At 39.0% G+C, this 20,953-nt stretch overlaps 1 protein-coding gene across 2 annotated transcripts in view; it reads left to right on the forward strand.

Annotated features, from left to right (window-relative positions):
* The window catches only part of LOC124712524 (serine-arginine protein 55-like), a 39,282-nt gene extending 33,126 nt beyond the window's left edge, over positions 1 to 6,156 (forward strand). For both annotated transcript variants that reach the window (XM_047242843.1, XM_047242839.1), the window contains exons 9-11: positions 4,994 to 5,110; positions 5,293 to 5,418; positions 5,524 to 6,156. In XM_047242843.1, the coding sequence (XP_047098799.1) occupies positions 4,994 to 5,110; positions 5,293 to 5,418; positions 5,524 to 5,620 (340 nt within the window). In that variant the 3' untranslated portion in view covers positions 5,621 to 6,156. The remainder of the gene's footprint in view (positions 1 to 4,993; positions 5,111 to 5,292; positions 5,419 to 5,523) is intronic.
* The last annotated feature ends 14,797 nt before the right edge of the window (positions 6,157 to 20,953 follow it).

Here is a 20,953-nt window from a genome sequence, read left to right on the forward strand (position 1 = left end):
AAAACAATACAGTACATAGTTACAAAATAAGGAATAACCAAAATTGTAACTACTTGCTCTGTCTTTCAGTGAAGATGCAATAAATATATGAATTCGTAGCTTTTCACTCACCATTTTCGGTGACAGTTGTGCCATTCCATCCAGCTCTCCATCGTTACAGTACCAAAACCAGCTTCATGATCATCACTAACACACATCATGAGCCACAATAAATGCATATTTTCTAACAGACTTTGTGCTCATCTAGTGCTTTGTAATGGAAATCTGTACTTTCCAGCACAATTTTTAGTGATGTTTCCCACCGCTGAAAAGCTAATTTTCTTTTAACAACACTAGTAACTTTCCTGCCAGGGGTGCTCTTTTCTGCTGTAGTAAGCATAAATATGCTTACGAATTACACCAGTCTTGAAAGAATGCAAATGGGTGACAGGATGAGGCTGCTTTTTCTTCTTTCCAAGAGCCTAAAAAAATACATTACCTGATCCAGACGGCTCTGAATTGTTAGGGCTGAAGTCTACATATTTCAACTTCTGCAACAACACGCCTTTGCTTACTACTGTTCTTGCACTAATTCCAAGAACTTTTTCATGTTTGTTCTGCAACTTTTATGAGTAGGATATGATTGTCCATTAGTACATGTGTATTACTTTTGCTCGTAAGACTAAAGAGTTCTCTGTAGTATCTTAAGTGCTTCGCTATCTAGCGGCACACATTGATGCAAAGGATTGTCACTTAGCAAACGAAGTTTTTTTAGAGTATCAGAATTTCGTAATGCGCAGCAAAATGAAAGCACATGAAAGAAGTGATACGCAATGCATGTTGTTTATGTTCATGCCAAACAAAGCCAGCAATGCGGGAGCTTTGATGTAACGACCAACAGTGATAACCACGCTGGGATTGGTTCACACCCCATGCCTAGTGCCTCACGCTTCTCTCTATTTACCAACCTGTTTCTCTGCCAACTTGAAATACATACATCGAGTGGAAAGTTTCAGTGGCCTGGGTATAATACAGAAATCAAAGAAACATAGAGCTTTCTAAAACCTAAAAAAAAATCGAATCCCTGCCCTTGCATTACACTTGTGGAGAGAAGGTATGGATTAATTGAAATCTTCAAAACTTTGTTTCAAAGTAAATTTGTGCCAGCTGTAGAGGAATATGAGATTACAATTTACTGAGAAAAGATCTGCTGCTTCTTAATAACATGCCTTTGCATCCTGCCAGTGATCGAACTTACAGATGAAGATATCAGAGCATTCCAAAGTTTTAAACATGGCCGCTTGGTTCAGTGACCATTTCTAAATTAAAATTGAAACAAATGTGCCCTCAGTCACTATTATTGACCTTATCAGTGCCTTCATCAGAATTAAAACAGCCTATAACATAGTTACGAATTTATAGGAAAAGACACTTTTTTATATAAAAAGTGTAAGTACTGACTAACAATAAAAGACAGGCAGTACTTACATGTCACACATAAAATAATTAACAGGCCAGAAGGGCTTTAGTCACAAAATATATAAAAAGGAATGCTGAAGGCAAGCCACTATGGGCTACTCGTACCTGTACAGCCATAGGTTGCAATGGACTCTGAGCATTATTTTACTACCAAATATAACCACTCTTTGTCAGCTGATGGACCATGGCATGCGATTGTTAATTGGGGCCGTAAAAATTCGTATTTGGCAATAATTTGCAAAATAGATGTGAATTCTGCCCCCAAAACATAAATTACCAAATAGATGCAATTTCATAGTGAATTGTATCGAGAGAATCTGTTTTATCTATTTTCTGCATACCAATATTAAAGTGATATTTTATATCTGCCAGTCCAGTTTGGGAAGATAATGTGTGTTTGAATCTGCTTGTACAATAAAAAGTGCACAAACGCAGTACTGTATCAATGCGCTTGATGCTTCAAGCCATGCCAATTCGTGGGGGATTGAGTGGTCTATTTAATGCAGCTTAGTGCCACATTTTAATATGAGACTGTGGTGGTACTAGCATTTTCTAACAAAGAAACACGCTTCCAGAATGAGATTTTCACTCTGCAGCGGAGTGTGCGCTGATATGAAACTTCCTGGCAGATTGAAACTGTGTGCTGGACCGAGACTCTTAACTAGGGACCTTTGCCTTTCGTGGCCAAGTGCTCTACCATCTGAGCTACCCAAGCATGATTAAAGACCTGTCCTCACAGCTAGCTCTATTCCGCTAGTACCTCGTCTCCTCCTTCCAGACTTTACAGCTCTCCTGCAGACCTTGCAGAACTAGCACTCCTGAAGAAAGGATATTGCGTTAACATGGCTTAGCCACAGCCTGGGGGATGTTTCCAGAATGAGATTTCCACTCTCGCTGATGGTAGAGCACTTAGCCACGAAAGGCAAAGGTCCCAAGTTGGAGTCTTGGCCCAGGACACAGTTTCAATCTACCAGGAAGTTTCAACACACATTTGTTGGCAGAATGTGGACACTTTTAACATGGCAGATTAGGTGGTGATGTTTTGAACAGTGGTTGCATCGAATATTGTTAGAGGTCGGGCCTGAATCACCTCGTTAACAATCAATACTCTGCCAACCTCAACAAGCAATTGCACAGCAGCCACTCTGTTGCTTTTTGTTGCACATTGTTTTCTTATTTTGAAATAAGTGAAGCGACTAATCCTAGTCGATCATGGATTTAGATTATGATCCTCACAATACCAGAAGAGACCTGCAATCCCTGTGACAATGTGTCAGTTCTACTTTCACAGAATACAGGTGGAGGCTGCCGCCCTGTGAGTGGGAGTTCGGGCTTGTTTCCTCGCACCACTTCTCTAAGCTCGTGTGGTGAGAATACTGATATGTTTATGCTTGCGGCTTGCTGCCACTGTATAGCATCCACGCTCGGCACTATAGTGATTGGAAAGCAAGTCAAATTTTTGGGCTGCACCGAAATTCTTCCCCCTACATTTGAAGAGTGTTATTTCTGGTTCTACTTCTATGCTAAATGCCTTGTCAATTCTACCTGTAGTGTTGTCGAGCATGGGTCGGATGTCTATGAATGCCTGTGAAAGATAGAAATTAATAATCCACAGGTTTTATCATTGAATTGTGCAGGAAAACAAAGAACATCAACAAATATATTAAAATGTACGTACACATTCATTTCACTGGTGGAAAGATGCTGCTATTTTCAACAGAACCCTCATTTGTTGAAAGTTTAAATACAGCGAAATGAAGAAAACAAATGCCAATTTGGATAAAAGCTGTTGATGTTATTGCAAAAGAAAGTATATCAGTCAAAAAGTTCCAGTTATGAAGTTATTTCAGAGAATTAAGGCATTTGTCTTCACACATTTATAGTGACAAACTTTTAAATTTGTGTGTGAAATCATTTACAAACAAAACTATGAAGATTTGAATTTCGCAAAAATGGAATGATCAGAGGTTCAGTTGTTGGTACAGCAGGTGGTAGACTTATTTATTGGTAGAATACTGGATAGATGCAATACAAAGGAGATTGCTAACAAATCACTTATGTGACCAGTTTTAGAATATTGCCCAAGTGTGTAGGATCTGTACCAGATAGGACTAACCGGGGATATTGAGCGTATACAGAGAAGAGCAGCATGAATGGTCACAAGTTTGTTTAATCTATGGGAGATTCTCAGAGATACTGAAGGAACTTACCGGAAGACTCTTGAAGATAGTTTACGACTATCTTGAGAAAGTCTGTTAACAAAGTTTCAAGAACCAGCTTCAAATGGTCACTTTAGGAATATACTACAATCTCTTATGTATCACTCAAATAGGGATCGTGAGGATAACATTAGAATAATTACTGCATACTTAGAGGCATTCAATCATGCTTCCTGATCTCTATACATGCATGGAACAGAATGAAACTAATAACTAGTACAATGGGACATATCCTCTACCATGCACTGCATGGTAGTTTGCAGAGGACAGATGTAAATGTCTGGCTTTTTTTTTTTTTATCCAGCTTGGTCTTCTGCCATATTAGGCCAGAGGGTAGTGTGTCCTGTGTATACCAGAGTGTTTATGTCCGGGACTCCTGGGAAATTTAGGAAAAACCTGGAAATTTTTTCATCCAGAAGAAATTGTAAAAAACCTGGGAATTCATCATTGTTTTAGTTTTGTCACGTTTGTATAATTTTCACTGGTAGGTACCTGTACTCTAACAAAGAATTTTACTTTAGCTCACTACTGCAGAATAATACTGCAGGAATAAAACTAGATTTGCAACGAAAATGCGCCATTTACAATGAAAAAGCACAGTGTACACAAATGTCTGCTGACAGTAAAATGTCATAGACTGTGCAGTACTTCGTAATAGCTGACTGCTTTTGATGTGGGGCTAATGGGATTGTGGGCCTCATTTTGTTGAGTGTGATGTCACAACTTTTACATGTGAAGGACCGCGTGAATGAGACCAAAGTGGACGGTATTCCTATGTTGCGACACCGTAACACTAATGCGATTACAACAGTAACAGAGGAAATGTTACAAAGAACTTGGCAAGAAATTGAATATAGACTCAATATTCTTCGTGCTTCAGATGGTTCACATTTGATGATAAAATAATTTATTTGAGATGCTTTACAATGTGGTGCATTTTTCATTGTCTCTACTGTGATATTTTTTCCCTGTGTCTTTGAAATCAGGGATGTCTGAGTGGGACACCCTGTAATTGTGGGTGATTATTATGTGGCCACGTATGAAAAACTTATGAGAACAGATAGATATTTGCCATTTTCTAGTCATCTATTAATTGAAAATTAGCAACATAATTTTTGGCTTTACAAAATGGGAAAAACATCTCACTAAATTTCATCAATTAAAACTAATATTAGGCATGTCTCTGTGAAGTGATTTCTTGTTGTAGCCCAGTTGCACTCTCCTCGGGTTCCTTACCTTAGACTTGGAGCTATGATTTGGGCTCTGGGCTAACATATTTGAACCATTTTTAAGCAGCTGATTTATTCTCTTTACAGGTCTCGCAGCCGAAGTACACGTTCGAGAAGCCGCAGAAGCAGCCGATCTAAATCCAAATCACGTGGCCGTTCAAAGACTCCATCTCGCTCTAAGTCCCGATCACGATCAAAGTCAAAGTGAGTTAGAATTCTTCTGTGTTTAGTAGCTAATTAGATGTTTATCTTGGGGCTTAATGTTGGGTTTTGGGCACTTTGTAAGTCTTCTCCATATTACACCAAAATTCTGAGGCTGTGTGAAGTTCTGCATTGTTAATGATTTTCAGTGAGTCCAGCTAGTTATTGTATTTTGGTGATTCCAGGTCTCCAGGCCGCTCCAAATCGAAATCAAAGTCCAGATCTCACTCACGTTCTCGATCACCATCTGAATCAAAGAACAGATCAAAGTCTCGTTCACGATCAGAATCAAAGGCACAGTCCGAACCCAAGTAAGGATTTAAGGATACATTTTTCCAGTATAATTTGTATTTACTATATTCATATATTTTGCTATTCCTTCAGACCACATAATTATTGAGGATTTGTTGTTACAGGGATAGGTCGCGATCTCGATCTGCAAGCAACCGTGATGATAAATCAAAATCAAGAAGTATGTCGAAGTCACCCAAAAAAGATGAAAAGACACCATGAAAACATATTTGTAATATTACGCCATGAAAACATGTTCGTAATGTTACTATCACACATCATTTAAGGTTTAGCCTAAGAATGTTGTCATTCTCATCAAAACATTTTTTAAGTTCGTGTAAGTTTATTGTAGGTAAAATAGGTACATTTTACATGTAATTTGTGTAGCTTAAGTGTATATGGAAGTGACAGCTATGTGAGAACTATTTCAGCTTTTTCAGCCTGTTGTCATTTAGTATGACTCACCAAATTAAGATTATTTTCACTGTGGAACATGGTTTTGACTGCTCGCAGAAGGTATAAGGATGCAGCCTACAGTGCATATACTGACTAAGGGCATTCTGGTTAAAGAGTCCCACTATTGCGAGAATAAATATGATTAAATGTTAGTACAAAATGAATGTTGACAAGAGACAAGGAAGAGATCGTGAAAAGTGATCCTCCCTTCAGTTTTGTTTTCTGCTCCTACTGCATGTCACCATTGAACTAAACTTGTAATTGTCATACTATCAATAAAGTATATTGTACTTTCAAGGAAACATTTGTTTAATTTCCATTTCCCTAAGAAGATATGAAGTTGCTTCAACTCCTGTGTGTCCCTTCAGTGGTCTGTATTTGAAAATGTTCTGCGAAGGGAGGTTCTCATTGTGGTTAACTGATAATACGATTTTGTGTGTGTGTGTGTGTGTGTGTGTGTGTGTGTGTGTGTGTGTGTGTGTGTGCGCGCGCGTACACACCCACATAAAATTGTCTAATATTTTCATCTGAAATGGTAAAGGGAAGGAAGTTAACCAGTCAATCAACTATATTTGTGATAATCTGATGAGGGCAACAGTAGAACAACCCCTGTGATAGTGTTTTCATTGTTTCATGAAAGGGGGTGGCGATTCCCTCTCTTTGCAACAGTGGAGTGTCCTGTCCAACATTAGGTTGCTTAGTGTGCAAAAGTAGAAATATTTTCCTGGAAGATAGTGCAGCATGGATTTTTGTGACAGTGATGGTATTCAGTACTACATCAAATTCTTTGCAAATTTAATTAAATCAAGGTACTTCCACCTTAACCCATTTCTTCCCAGTGTCAAAATGAACTTATCACATAAAACTCATTCATGCATATTTCAAAAGGCTGTCTCTTATATTCACAATTAGTCCAGCACTTCAAAAACTTCTTGTGCCTATATGCAGCACTGGGAAGAAATGGGTTAATTTCTCTTCCTCTGAAATGTACCAAGTGCTAGAGGTGGTGATCATATGGAATCTGAGTAGCCTGCCCTGATTATGAAGTTACTTCAAAGATTGCCTGAAGACTTCTGGAAGGGTATCACCAGCTTAATGTATCACATACAGTGACCAGGAGAAAGGTATATTTTGGCAAATGTCCAAAATGAAGAGCACTGCTGTATTCTGAAAACAATCAGCTTAATTTGAATAAGGAATGTCATCCACTCAAAATTGTGGTAGTTCAGTTACATAGTAGTATATGCTTTACTTCTAATATGAAATTTCGTAAAGATTATGTGACTTCACCTCATAAGGCCCAGACACTAACTTTTGTAATATGGTCCATTCATTCCTGGGCACTATTTTGAAACAGCCAACCATCTGTACAGTGTGGAGTTGGCTTTCCTTAGCATCAATTTTAGCTGCGTCCTCATAGGCATTGCTTGATGTGTGTGGCCCACAGTGGTGACAGGAGTGGAAACCTTATCACTTCTCATCGAACAGTATCTGCAAAAGCTGGAGAGCGTATTAAGAGCTCAAACACAGCCACATTACAGTATATGCTTTTCTGCGCATTTAGAAAGCTGAATTTTTCTCACCATTTGCAGATGTTGACAACTGTACCTCAGGAGGGGGCCTGTGTACGTTAAATGAATGAGGTAAATTAGTGGAGTGTTGTGGTGAGATTATTGAAAGCATTGTTGTCTAGAACTTGAAGTAGGGGGCAGGTGTGGGAGCGAATGGTCATTCTATACAGCATGTGTGTGAGCACAGTATGATGATGTCAGAATGCTAGACTCTTGAGGGATGGTCGTTCAAAAATTCCTATAGAAGTTACATGTTATGTAGTGTCTTTAAATTGTACACTACCTCGGAGGTGTACTCAAGATTGGAAAGTGGTGTGGGCTTGTAATTACTACACGGTACTCAGGTTTAGAAAAATACAATATCTGTTTGCTCTTGGGGATTGCATGTCAAGAATTGCCAGGATGGGAGAAGATAACTCCAGTAGCCCCAGTCCCTTCTCAAATAAGAAGGGAACATTCGAAGTTGAAGGAATTAAGCCATGTGTCTGCTGTAGAGGGCAGCTCAGAACAGAAGAGAGATTTTTCTGCTGTGGCTCACCTGATGTGATTTGGTGGCATGATTTGACAGACAAGCCAGCTTTGCTATTGACAATTTGGTCTATTCCGGTATGAATGGGTCAGTAGTAGTTTCATCAGCTGAAATGTATCAGACAAAATAGGTGGACTCCTTGTAAATTTTGAATGATGTTACTTGTGTTCCAGGCCTGGGGGACACCTTGCACACCTTCCCTCTCCTTGAAAACGTTCCCCATGGATGAACTTGACAATCTCAGTGGGGCTGTAAATATAGGAGACACTTTGATTTCCATTTAACAATGCAATATTTTAATTTCATTTAACAACTCAATTCTTGGACTGTGAGTATGTGGAGTGTGTCGATAAGTTGAGAATTTGTATCCAACGAGAGGCCTGCCATGGTAGGTAGTTGTGCATTTTGGGATGACGTCTGTGTCCAGATGGCTCATTGGCCAGTACATTGGCCTGTGGTCCTCCACAAATTTTCAGTTTTCCCCATTGAGTTGAATCAATGCCTACTTGTAGCCAGTGTCTGGAATTCCTATGTACATAATTATTGCATCACAGTGTGGTTACAACTGTTGTCGACATAGGACTGATGATGATTGCATTATAAAGGTGGGTCAATCCATATGAAGTGGTCCAGTGATGGTTGCTTGACCATTTTTAAATATTTTAATTTTTGTATATGTGATTGTCCTATATTTGAGAAGTTCAAAACAGTTAGCGAAAATTTGAATATCTCTGCACTGGGTTAAGTAACAACATTGCAATGGACATGATTGTTTTTAGAAAAGTGTCCTTAACAACATTGTCTATTACACAAAATACCCTAAACTCAAAAATAAGCAGTTAAAATGGCCTAAGTTTGCTATCCAAATTTTCAAAAAACCACTTTAAGCCCAAAAAAATAAGTGATTTATGGGAGTCTATTTTTTTTGTATAGTTAGATATTATACACTACTAGCCTCATATAGAGCAAGACACTTCCAGATGTTTCCTTAATTTTTGATGAATTTTTGAAATTTGAAATTTTTCATTTTTTTAGTTTGGGGTTAGTTACCTCAGGTGGGACTAAAAATATAATGATTTTTCCACAGTTTGTACACCTACATGATAGCAATGTGCTGTAAAAATTTCAACATTGATATCTGACTGTGAACAAAGATATGAATTTTTGGAAATGAGGAAGTAATTCACATTACTATACAACTGATCTTATGGCTGTTGCCTATTTAAATGGTTTATTGTTCATTGTAATACAATTTGTGACATATTTAGTTAACACTATCACCCAATATTCATTTAATTTATTTTTAATAATGCAATATTAAACAATAGGAGCTTTTGCTTTTGTTCTATGGTAATAAAAATGCCCATTTATGTTTAGGTTTGTCAATAAAAAAGTAAAATATTGCTGGGTGTAGCATTTTAGAAGTAAATTACTGCTGCATGTGGCATCATTGTAGTCAGTCTGTTCTGAAACCTCTGTTAGTGGATACTTCGAGAGTGTAGACTGTGTTATGTGCTTCGTTCTGTGTGTAATTTGTAATTAATTTTGAGATATTAACTGGAATGCAATAACATGGTTGAACAGTGCTCTGTTGGACAGATAGCAAGTGAAATGTGTCGCAAAATAGTTTACAGTTAAGTTTCAAAAAACTTGAAAAAGTCGATGACTTTGAAGTTGGACAGACTTTGTTTAAATTTTGAGAAAGTTCTTCTGTAACATCAGTGTGTCAGTATCATGAGAAGTAGTATATTCTGAAGTACAACCACAATTTTGGAAGAAAGTGCTGTGATCCACTTAAAGTTCATAAAAAGCCTATTACTAAAAGTTTGATGGAAATAAAACTAGAACATTTGTCCTTGTTATGTGAGAATGCTACAGCTTCCCATGTGAAACATAATGTGATTCCTGGAAATTCCCTATGCCCAAATTGTTACTGAAAAATATTTGTTGTGAATCCTCAACCAGAAGCATGTAACCCTGTTAATGACATTTATATTCTTAATGAGGAAGCTGTTAGCATATTGGGTTTTGCTTGTTCTAAGTTAGTTGTTCTCCTGCTTTGAAAATAATAAAATTAAGTAGCAGAAAAAGAAAAGCAGCTATTGAAAATAAGGTACAACAAATTTCAGACAAAACTAGAAAAGACTTGGAATCATGCTTTAATAATACAGATACCAACATTATTTTTAAAGAAGATGAAAACCTACCACCAGCATCATCTGATACCGAATCTTTGAGCTTAATAGAGAAATTAAATGTTCAGTGACATCTAAAAAGGAAAAAGTTAAAATTTTAAGTTTGCTCCCTGACTCATGATCAAGTGAAAAATAGTTCATGAATTCAACATTTCTCATCATTTGGTTAAACTAACCCGAAAATTAGTGAAAGAGCAAGGCATTCTTCCAGTTTTAGGAAAGAAGAAAGGCGTTGGTATAAGTGAAGAAACAATTAAAAAGATCCAGCAGTTTTTTGAAGACGATGAAAATGTAGAATGTGTGCAGGTTGCAAAGATAGGAAAAGAGTTGTTATAAATGGAGTTAAAGTAACAAAGCAAAAACGACTAGTGCTGTAAAATTTAAATGTACCTTAAGTAGCTTTCAAAAATTCTCACCCTGAATGCAAAATTGGAAGGTCAAACTTTTGTGACCACCCTAAGTGGTGTATTTTGGCTGGATCCTCAGGGACACACCCCATATGCATCAAAATGTCAAACTGCATAATAAATGCCCTGGTAAGAAAACTGTTATTGAATTGTTTCACAAATATGATGAGGAAATGCCAGACAGTGGGTCACACCTGACAGGGCAAAAACCATAACAGTTGTTAAATATCAGGTTGAGTGCTTGGAATCTTTAATTGATAACTTACAATAACTCAAGTCACCACTATGTTTCTAAAATCGAAAGTAAGTTTTTGAATGACAAAAAAAGTGCAACTTCATGAAACTGAATGCATAGTGCAGAAAATTTTACATTTGTGATTCAGGATGCAATACAAGAGTACCACTGGTCAATGACCAGGCAACAGTGCATCCATTTATTCTCTACTTTAAAAATGAGAAAGATGAAATTTGCAGTTCTTCAGTTTGCATACTAAGCAACTACTTGGGGGGGGGGGGGGGGTTGGTTGGAGCACAACACTTTGGCTGTACATGTGTTTCAAAAGTATGTAATAAATTACATAAAAGATAATTTTCCCAAGATTGAGAAGCTGATATGCGTTTCAGATGAAGTGGTAGTATAAGAACAAAAAGAATTTTTCAAATTTGTGCAACTACAAAGTAGACTTTGGTTTGGAGGTTGAATGACACTTTTTTGCATCTTGCCATGGTAAAAATGCATGAGTTACAACAAAATGTGAAGTAAAGCCAGCCTACAAAGACCAACTGCAGACCAAATTCTCACAGTACAGGACATGTATGTCTTGTGCAAGGATAATATTAAAGGCATTACCTATTTTCTGATCAAGAAAGAGGTGGTCCTGCATATGAAAATAACACTTCAAATCAGTTTTGAAAACTGTATATCAGTAAAAGGAATAAGGCATTTCCACAAATTCCTTGGCATTGCAGAAAACTTAGTTTGATTCTATGTAACATGAGAAACCGAAATTTATGGGGCTCATTGTCAGTAAAATTACATCTGTCTTTAATGTTGAATGACATAGTGGTATGTGTGTGTTATGGACTGTGATGGCTTGCAGAGGTTGAAAGAATAAGTTTGGAAAACAGTGATGTTTTTGTGCATTTGTATCACCCTGCCGGCCCAAGAACATCATTCAAGAAATCTACTTGTGACGGAGTTTGGATACCAATCAAAGATGTTTTAAGGAAACTTTCAGTGCTTGAACTTACCACAGCAACTGGGAGGTTTTATTCTATATCACAGAAGCTGTCTGAAGAAATAAGTGTTCTTAACATTAACCACCAGGTTTAGGAACAGTCACGTCTCGAACGATATTAATTGAAAATATTTATTTTAAGTATTATTGTTATTTTGACATTGTTGCTGAAGACAACAACAACAATGTCAAAATAATATAAATGTTAATTTCAGTGATGTTTTCACTTTTTGTATATAATTTAGTACCTTACTTCAATAATAATTGATTATGTCACACACAATCAATTATTATTGATGTAAGGTACTGAATTATATACTGTACTGAATTATGTCACACATCCCCCCCCCCTCCCCCATGAACCATGGACCTTGCCATTGGTGGGGAGGCTTGCGTGCCTCAGCGATACAGATAGCTGTACCATAGGTCCAACCACAACGAGGGGTATCTGTTGAGAGGCCAGACAAACGTGTGGTTCCTGAAGAGGGGCACCAGCCTTTTCAGCAGTTGCAGGGGCAACAGTCTGGATGATTAACTGATCTGGCCTTGTAGCACTAACCAAAACGGCCTTGCTGTGCTGGTACTGCGAACAGCTGAAAGCAAGGGGAAACTACGGCCGTAATTTTTCCCGAGGGCATGCAGCTTTACTGTATGGTTAAATGATGATGGCGTCCTCTTGGGTAAAATATTCCGGAGGTAAAATAGTCCCCCATTCGGATCTCCGGGCGGGGACTACTCAAGATGATGTCGTTATCAGGAGAAAGAAAACTGGTGTTCTACGGATTGGAGCATGGAATGTCAGATCCCTTAATCGGGCAGGTAGGTTAGAAAATATAAAAAGGGAAATGGATAGGTTAAAGTTAGATATAGTGGGAATTAGTGAAGTTCGGTGGCAGGAGGAACAAGACTTCTGGTCAGGTGACTATAGGGTTATAAACACAAAATCAAATAGGGGTAATGCAGGAGTAGGCTTAATAATGAATAGGAATGCGGGTAAGCTACTACAAACAGCATAGTGAACACATTATTGTGGCCAAGATAGATACGAAGCCCACGCCTACCACAGTAGTACAAGTTTATATACCTACTAGCTCAGCAGGTGACGAAGAAATTCAAGAAATGTATGACGAGATAAAAGAAATTATTCAGGTAGTGAAGGGAGACGAAAATTTAATAGTCATGGGTGACTGGAATTCGTCAGTAGGAAAAGGGATAGAAGGAAACGTAGTAGGTGAATATGGATTGGGGGTAAGAAATGAAAGATGAAGCCGCCTGGTAGAATTTTGCACAGAGCACAACCTAATCATAGCTAACACTTACTTCAAGAATCATAAAAGAATATTGTATACATGGAAGAAGCCTGGAGATACTGACAGGTTTCAGATTGATTATATAATGGTGAGACAGAGATTTAGGAACCAGGTTTTAAATTGTAAGACATTTCCAGGGGCAGATGTGGACTCTGACCACAATCTATTGGTTATGAACTGTAGATTAAAACTGAAGAAACTGCAAAAAGGTGGGAATTTAACGAGATGGGACGTGAATAAACTGACAGAACCAGAGGTTGTACAGAGTTTCAGGGAGAGCATAAGGGAACAATTGACGGAATGGGGGAAAGAAATACAGTTGAAGAAGAATGGGTAGCTTTGTGGGATAAAGTGGTGAAGGCAGCAGAGGATCAAGTAGGTAAAAAGACAAGGACTAGTAGAAATCCTTGGGTAACGAGAAATATTGAATTTAATTGATGAAAGGAGAAAATATAAAAATGCAGTAAATGGAGCAGGCAAAAAGGAATACAAACGTCTCAAAAATGAGATCGACAGGAAGTGCAAAATGGCTAAGCAGGGATGGCTAGAGGACAAATGTAAGAAGGTAGAGGCTTATCTCACTAGGGGTAAGATAGATACTGCCTACAGGAAAATTAGAGAGACCTTTGGAGAAAAGAGAACCACTTGTATTAATATCAAGAGCTCATATGGAAACCCAGTTCTAAGCAAAGAAGGGAAAGCAGAAAGGTGGAAGGAGTATATAGAGGGTCTATACAAGGGTGATATACTTGAGGACAGTATTATGGAAATGGAAGAGGATACATGTGAAGATGAAATGGGAGATATGATACTGCGTGAAGAGTTTGACAGAGCGCTGAAAGACCTGAGTCGAAACAAAGCTCCAGGAGTAGACAACATTCCATTAGAACTACTGACAACCATGGGAGAGCCAGTCCTTACAAAACTCTACCATCTGGTGAGCAAGACGTATGAGACAGGAGAAATATCCTCAGACTTCAAGAAGAATATAATAAATCCAATCCCAAAGACAGCAGGTGTTGACAGATGTGAAAATTACCGAACTGTCAGTTTAATAAGTCACAGCTGAAGAAGTGCGCTGGGAAACCTGCCGTACTCTGACAAGAAGTAAACTAATAAAGTTGAATGTCTCGGACTGAGAGAGTCTGTCCCATGAGCTGTAACACCTCAAAACTGTATTTCAGAAAAACAGGTACCCGGAATGACAGATCAGATGCGCTCTTCGCCCCACCTCTATAGTACAGCATGTGGAGATGGACGAAGTCATGAAGGAAGAGATAGCCACCGCCTATATACCGTATACTGGCGCACTATAGGGGAAAATATGATGAATATTGAGGAAACACCGAGTAGGAACTGTCTTTTGCCCGCTCAATAAAACACAAGCATTATTGGGAAGTGTCAAAAACGATCTCGGTTTGCAGAAGGCCGGCATATACCAGATTCCGTGTGTGTGTGTGGGAAGACGTACATTGGAAGACAGTGCGCACCATCGAAGCTCGTTGCCGAGAACATCAGAGGCACACTCAACTTATGTACCCCAACAAGTCGGCAGTTGCAGAGCACTGTTTGTCCGAAAATCATGAAATGGACTACCAACATAATAGGGTCTTTGCACAGACATCTAAATACTGGGACAGTGTCGTTAGAGAGGCTATCGAAATTCGTACAAGGGACAGACTCATCAACAGAGGTTGCTGCTATAACCTCAGCAAGGCATGGGAACGAGCACTGAGTCAATAGAGGCTCGGCAAAGAAAACGAACGAGTGACCACGGCGGACGAGGCAGGTACACCGACTCCACCACAGATGCCGACGCCAGCCTCTCAGTGACCGTTGACGAGCGGCCGCGGGGACAGACCGCGGCGAGAACGCCTCGTGGGGGGAAGGGGATTTAAGACAGCCACCCGCCCTCAGGAGCTCAGTTCGTCAGCGCACCTGATGATGGCAACATGTGTGATTGCCGAAATATATTGTGCCCGTTGGACACAATGGACCGGCAGTACATAGTGGTGTCTCGTGTGTGTGTGTGTGTGTGTGTGTGTGTGTGTGTGTGTGAAAGTAATTAGGATGGGTGCCTTCTGGCCAGAAGCTTGCTTGTTTGATAGTCTTTCGTTGTGCATATCTGGGACTCAAGATCTTAGCTATATGATGAATAGCAATCTATTTTTTCAATAATATTGTCGAAAACAACACTGATTGAGATTACAAAATTGCAGTTCGTGACAGAAGGAAAAAAAGTTGTCATAACTTTTGCAGTGAAACTTAGCCAAGATGTGGTCAGCTGGAGTGGCTGTATGTGTTACATTACATAAATTGCATGTGAAAAATGATTATGTAGTTATGCTGAGTATTAGAATAGCAAGGAGGGTGGGAGTCACTGTGGGAACAGTTATGCGTATTAAGTAACATATTGTAACATATAGTATGGGCAGCAGCTCGATCTTTTGAAATTTATTGGTGCTCCTATTTCATCAACTAATCCAAGAACTTAAACACTTCAGCATTGTAGGCCTAGCATCACCTGTAAGAATCTTGGGGCACATTGAGGAGGTTGTTGGAAGTTGTTTCTTTTCTTCTGACAAACTCACAAATTCGCATAGGTCAGAGTACAATACATCCTGATCTGCGTTACACAGGTGTTCAAGTTTCTTTTCAATTTCAGTTTCTACAGGTTACATAATTGAAGTAGAGGTTATGTAAACTGTTCGGTTTCTTGGTATGCTGTTATCAGTATGTATCTTGGCTGGTATAGTACCCCAGCGAATTTTAACTTCTATGCTTCCAAGATTATCTGCACTCACTCACAAAAATGCACCCATGTATGTCATATTCATCAGGGATGAAATGAACTTTGCATATGTCTGTTTACCATCTAAAACTTAATTTCTTTTTATTGGATCCATTAAGAAAATATCTTGTCTTAAAAAAATCTTTCTTCATTTCTATCCAAATGCTTTTCCCAGTACTGCCCTATATTTTCTCTGTTTTGTTTAACTTCAAAACTGTGGTTCATGGTTTAGTGGGTTGTTGGAACCTGGTCATTCTTTCTGGACTCACTTCGTGTTTATAGCGGGAACACTGCCAAAATGATGAACATTTCTCCCAGTTTGGACATCTTGTGTTTGGAAGTAAACTGTGCCTTGAATATGGCGCAGGAAGTTGTTGTTTAAAATGGCATCAAGATCGTGGTCATGCTTCCAAATCACTTTGAATATGAACTGGTACTCCTTCTATTTCCCATTTCACATATTGCGAATCTGTTGGGTAAATTACTTTTTTTTCCCAATCCACTCAGTGTACAGTGCGCTGGTTTTAATTCACAACTGAGAGTAGATTTAATGAACAAAACACTTACTTGTGTGCCTGTTATCAATGATGAAGGTAGACTGTTTACGATTGATTTTACCTTCCAAAGTTTTGTTTGCCATCTTGGTGAGTCTTACCTCTCTTACTGGATTCACTTTTTGGAAAGGGAGTGAGGGGCAGTGATGGAACCACTCTTATATGCATTTCTTATATTAGCATTTATTTGTAGGGTTCTGTAATCTGTTTAGTTGGCTGAGCGTTGCTGTAGAGACTGACAATTTGGTCTCGTGTGTCTGAACTTTCTGCAGTAGGCACATGCCTACACTCCAGTTATGAATGCACATCTATCAGGATTTACTCTGGTGGAAGATTAGACAAATTATTGAGACTCCTTGCGTAGAAATGTGAGTCGAATGGCCTCTCTAGTGTGTTTGGCAAAGCACACTTTACCTCAGCACCTGCCTGTGGGTCAGTCCCACAAGTAAATACATCTACAAAGGGAGTTTCAGCTTCACTGAGTAGTACCTCATTTCTTACGTTACTTTTCCCTAGCACATGTGTACAACATGACACAGCTCTTACTCTGTCAGCAAATTGCACTAAGTCCTCTGCGAAATATTAGTGTAGGGTGGAAAGTTGGTCATTTTAACATCTAGCACTGTGCTTATCTTCATATCTGTGCACTAGCCCTTTTGAAGGCCCTCCAAATGCTTTGGTATTTCTGAGCCCTTCCACAGAATGTACATAAGCATGTGCCTCTCCTTGCAATTTGAGGTTGGTGACTCCTACCAACACTTTCTCACTCCGTGTGGACAGTTTCCCTACATCCTTCATATTTTGTATGAAAAGAGTGAACATTTTAACCTGGTTTACCCACGAAGGTGGGAGTCAGCCCATTGCAACGTCAGGCTGGTCGGGGACCAGCTTTGGGAAACCCGGTAATGGGGAAATAAGGCTGACTGCGGGCACAGTGCTGCTTTGTGGGGCCGCATTTACTGATGCTTCATTAATGTGCCTTTGTAGAACTTCATCCTCCACCTGGAGTTGCTGAAGCCTTGCTTGCATGTCAGGATCCATCTACAGGTACCCCTGTGACCTGGTGGTGGGCTTTGCTTTAATATACACACGTCAAAACAAAAACAAACGTTCGGTGGCAGCTCTCAGCAACATGTCAGGCAGCATTGGATCCCGGAAACATCTTCCTCCTAAAAGCAAAGCGTGCATCTTATATTTCTTGATACATTAAAAGCGTCAGGCCACAACATGATGATTTCACCTGGTGTCATCGGACGCTTGACATGGTCTAGTGCGAAGGTAGTAGAGGCAATGGGCGAAATTGGTTGGCCTTGCACAGCTGGAGCAGTGGTGGCTGCAGCTCTGGGTACACTGAGGCAGATCGTCTGAACAGAATACACTCAGCACTCATCCGTCGCATTGCAGCCAGCTGAATCTGAACGATGGTTCCACGCATCTGCTCATGGCTTAGAAATTTGTATGCAGCACCTCAAAGCTGAAAATGCTAATTCGACATTCCAATTCCGACGCCAGTTTGTACTCTCCCTAGGAGGAGTAATCAGGATTGGAAAGCAGTGTGAGCTTGTAATCAATACACGGTGCTAAGATTTAGAAAAAGAACTGTAACAGTTTATTCGCTCTTTGGAGGGGGGGAGGATTACATGGTAAGCATTGCCAGGAGTGTGTGAAAAGGTAGCTTCAGTAACCTCAGACCAGGTTGAAGGAGAAGGGAAAATTCAAGGATGAAGGAACTAAGCCATTTAGCATCTGTGTTAGATGGTGGCCCGGAACAGGAGAGAGAGATAGATATTTTTTGGTCACAGCTCTGAGAGCCCACAGTCTCATCAGTCACTTGATCTGGCAACGATATTGGCAACGTAGCTTTGCTGACGATGATTCAGCTTATTCTGATGTGAACCGGAATGTTGCATCAACTGAAAGGAGGCAGACACTTTGTAAAATGTACATAATAAAAGTTACTTGTGTTAGGGGTTGGGGGCACCTTCTACAAAATCACGTAAAGCAAGTAAATACTGGGATGGTTCCATGGAAAAGGATGTGACTGATTTCCTTTTCCAATCTCGGGTTGTGCTCTTTTTTTTCCATTCACCTACTTATCAATGTGGCATTAATCCCATATATTTATGTTTTTTATCTACATTGGCACTATTGTAGCATTTTTTAATTTTATGTTGAGGAGTGTTATATATCTCAAAGTTTCAGGTTGGCTATAAGCACGTTTAAAAGGATTTTCCATTGTAACCATTGGACAAAACTGTCACATTGTGTGACGTTTCTGAACCTGATTTATTTGAGGTTTTGTTACTTAGAGCTCTTATCCTTCTGGCTGAAGAATGAGGCCAATGTTATTTTGCTAGCTTCAGTTTTTGTTTCCATATTTGTTGGTTTGAGATAGGCAGAGCCAGGAGTTCTTTTAACTGCGCACCTACGGGTTAGCATCTTGTGCTGCTGATTCAATCTTAATAATCTTAGATTGTTGAACATGTCACTCTCTGTTCTTTGATTTTTGTCCTATGTAACTTTGCAATCCTTCTTCCAAGCTCTATGTGCACCTTAGCAATTCAAGCAAGCACTTAGGCCTGAGCATTTTCTCTCTTGTTTGTGAGTACAGCTAGCACATTTTCATGTTGTCTGCAGCAGGTGTTTTCAGGGGAAAATATGGTGGACAAGCAAAATGGTTTCAAGACACCTAGGAAAGGAGGAGCAATTCAGACAGAGCTCTACTTACTTGGACCTGTCCCATAGCTACTGATACTGCCACTGTACTGAGGTGCTCACCATTTACAACAAATTTTGTGGATACTTATTGGATGCCTTTATTAGCTATTGACAACTTTAGTAATTTTCTGTAGTTATGCAGCTGTGTTCATTACTAGTCTTTTAAAATTGTCATGGATCATTTCTGACAAATTTCAATTCAGAATTTTACGTTCACTGTGTATGCATGTGTGTTTGTGCTATACCACATACTATTTTCACTTCTCGGATTTATGCAATCAGTACTTTATTTGTAACTGAAGTACTACTGGCAAAAATAACCATGTTGGTTTTTTTCTGAGACTAATAGTTATGTGAGGAACTAAAGTGCTGAAACTTAGTGTCATTTTTCCACCGGTTCAAATTTCCACCGATTTGCACATTCAAAAAATGTGAATGTCTGCTGTGTGTTTTCTCATGAGATACATTGCTGTTGCTGTTCTACAAAGGCATGCTGAAAAGTAATGGCTCTGAATTTTGTGGAAACTCTTAAAGCTTTTTAAATAAAACAAACTTTATTAACAATCTACATCTTTATTCTTCATATCTACATATTTATTTCTGAACATGGTCACCTTGGTGAGGAACACATTTCTCCCAATGAGAGACCAGTTTGTTGATACTGTCACATTAAAATGTTTAACGTTATTGATAGAGCGACAATCTCATATATCACCATCATCACCATCAAAGTGAAGCCCTCGCAGGTGTTCTTTAAGTTTTGGAGACAGATGAAAAATCGAGTGCTGTCAAGTTGAGACTGTATGGAAGATGATTCATGACAGTCAACCTGAAGTGTCAGATGTTGCAGATCTCACAGCACTCATGCATGATCGGTCTTGTTATGCTCTGTGTGTCGACAATCTCTTCGAATTCGAGTTTCCCTCGTGCTGACATATTTATGTTGGACACCAACTTGTTATGTGCTACATTTTGGAGGCCTCTAGTGGCAGAGCATTGCAGCTTGTGTCAGTGAAGTGGGAAAGTTCACCAAGTAATATGCTTGGCATGTAATGCCTCACCCGATATTGAGTACAGAATAAACATGTAGGCATTGCATTTCAGCATGTCCTCATATAGGTAGGCAATAATTGCAGTTTCTTTAAAAAAAATTCTGGATTCCAAAGTGTTGTACTAAGTGAATTACTGCAACTTTAGTACAGTACTTCTGAGTCTATTAAATTATTGGAAATGACCAAAAAAACATTTAGTAACAAAGTATGATTATTTCTATTTTTCCCCAACACCTTGCTTCAAGCACAGTTCACAGTGGAGCAAATGGAAGCAGACACAAGTGAATGAGGATCACAGACAATTTGCACAGGGTAACTACTGTCTTTTTTGATGATGAAAACAATGGCATAGGAAGGGAAGAATTTGGGCGTCTAAATTTGTACATGAACATAAAATGTGTGGAGGTAATTCCCTTTACACATCCAAAACCTTACACATACTTGGCTGATGATTTCTGCTAGCTTCTCATTGCAGCTGAGGAGAAAATTTAAAAATAGAACACTAAATTACCACTAATTTACATAACCTGAAGAAAGCCTGATGTTTACAATCTGGTTATTAGCAGCTGGAGACATTTATGCTAGTGATTTTCTCATTTCAGTAACTTCTTTATAGTTTCTGATGTCGCAGTGACATGCAACACACTGCAAGGATTTTACTGAGGTACATATAAGGAAGATGGCATGAAACATGGCTAGTGAAATGTGAAATATATGTATAAACCATCATGTAG

The sequence above is a fragment of the Schistocerca piceifrons genome, chromosome 1 (assembly GCF_021461385.2).
Source record: "Schistocerca piceifrons isolate TAMUIC-IGC-003096 chromosome 1, iqSchPice1.1, whole genome shotgun sequence".
NCBI lineage: Eukaryota > Metazoa > Arthropoda > Insecta > Orthoptera > Acrididae > Schistocerca > Schistocerca piceifrons.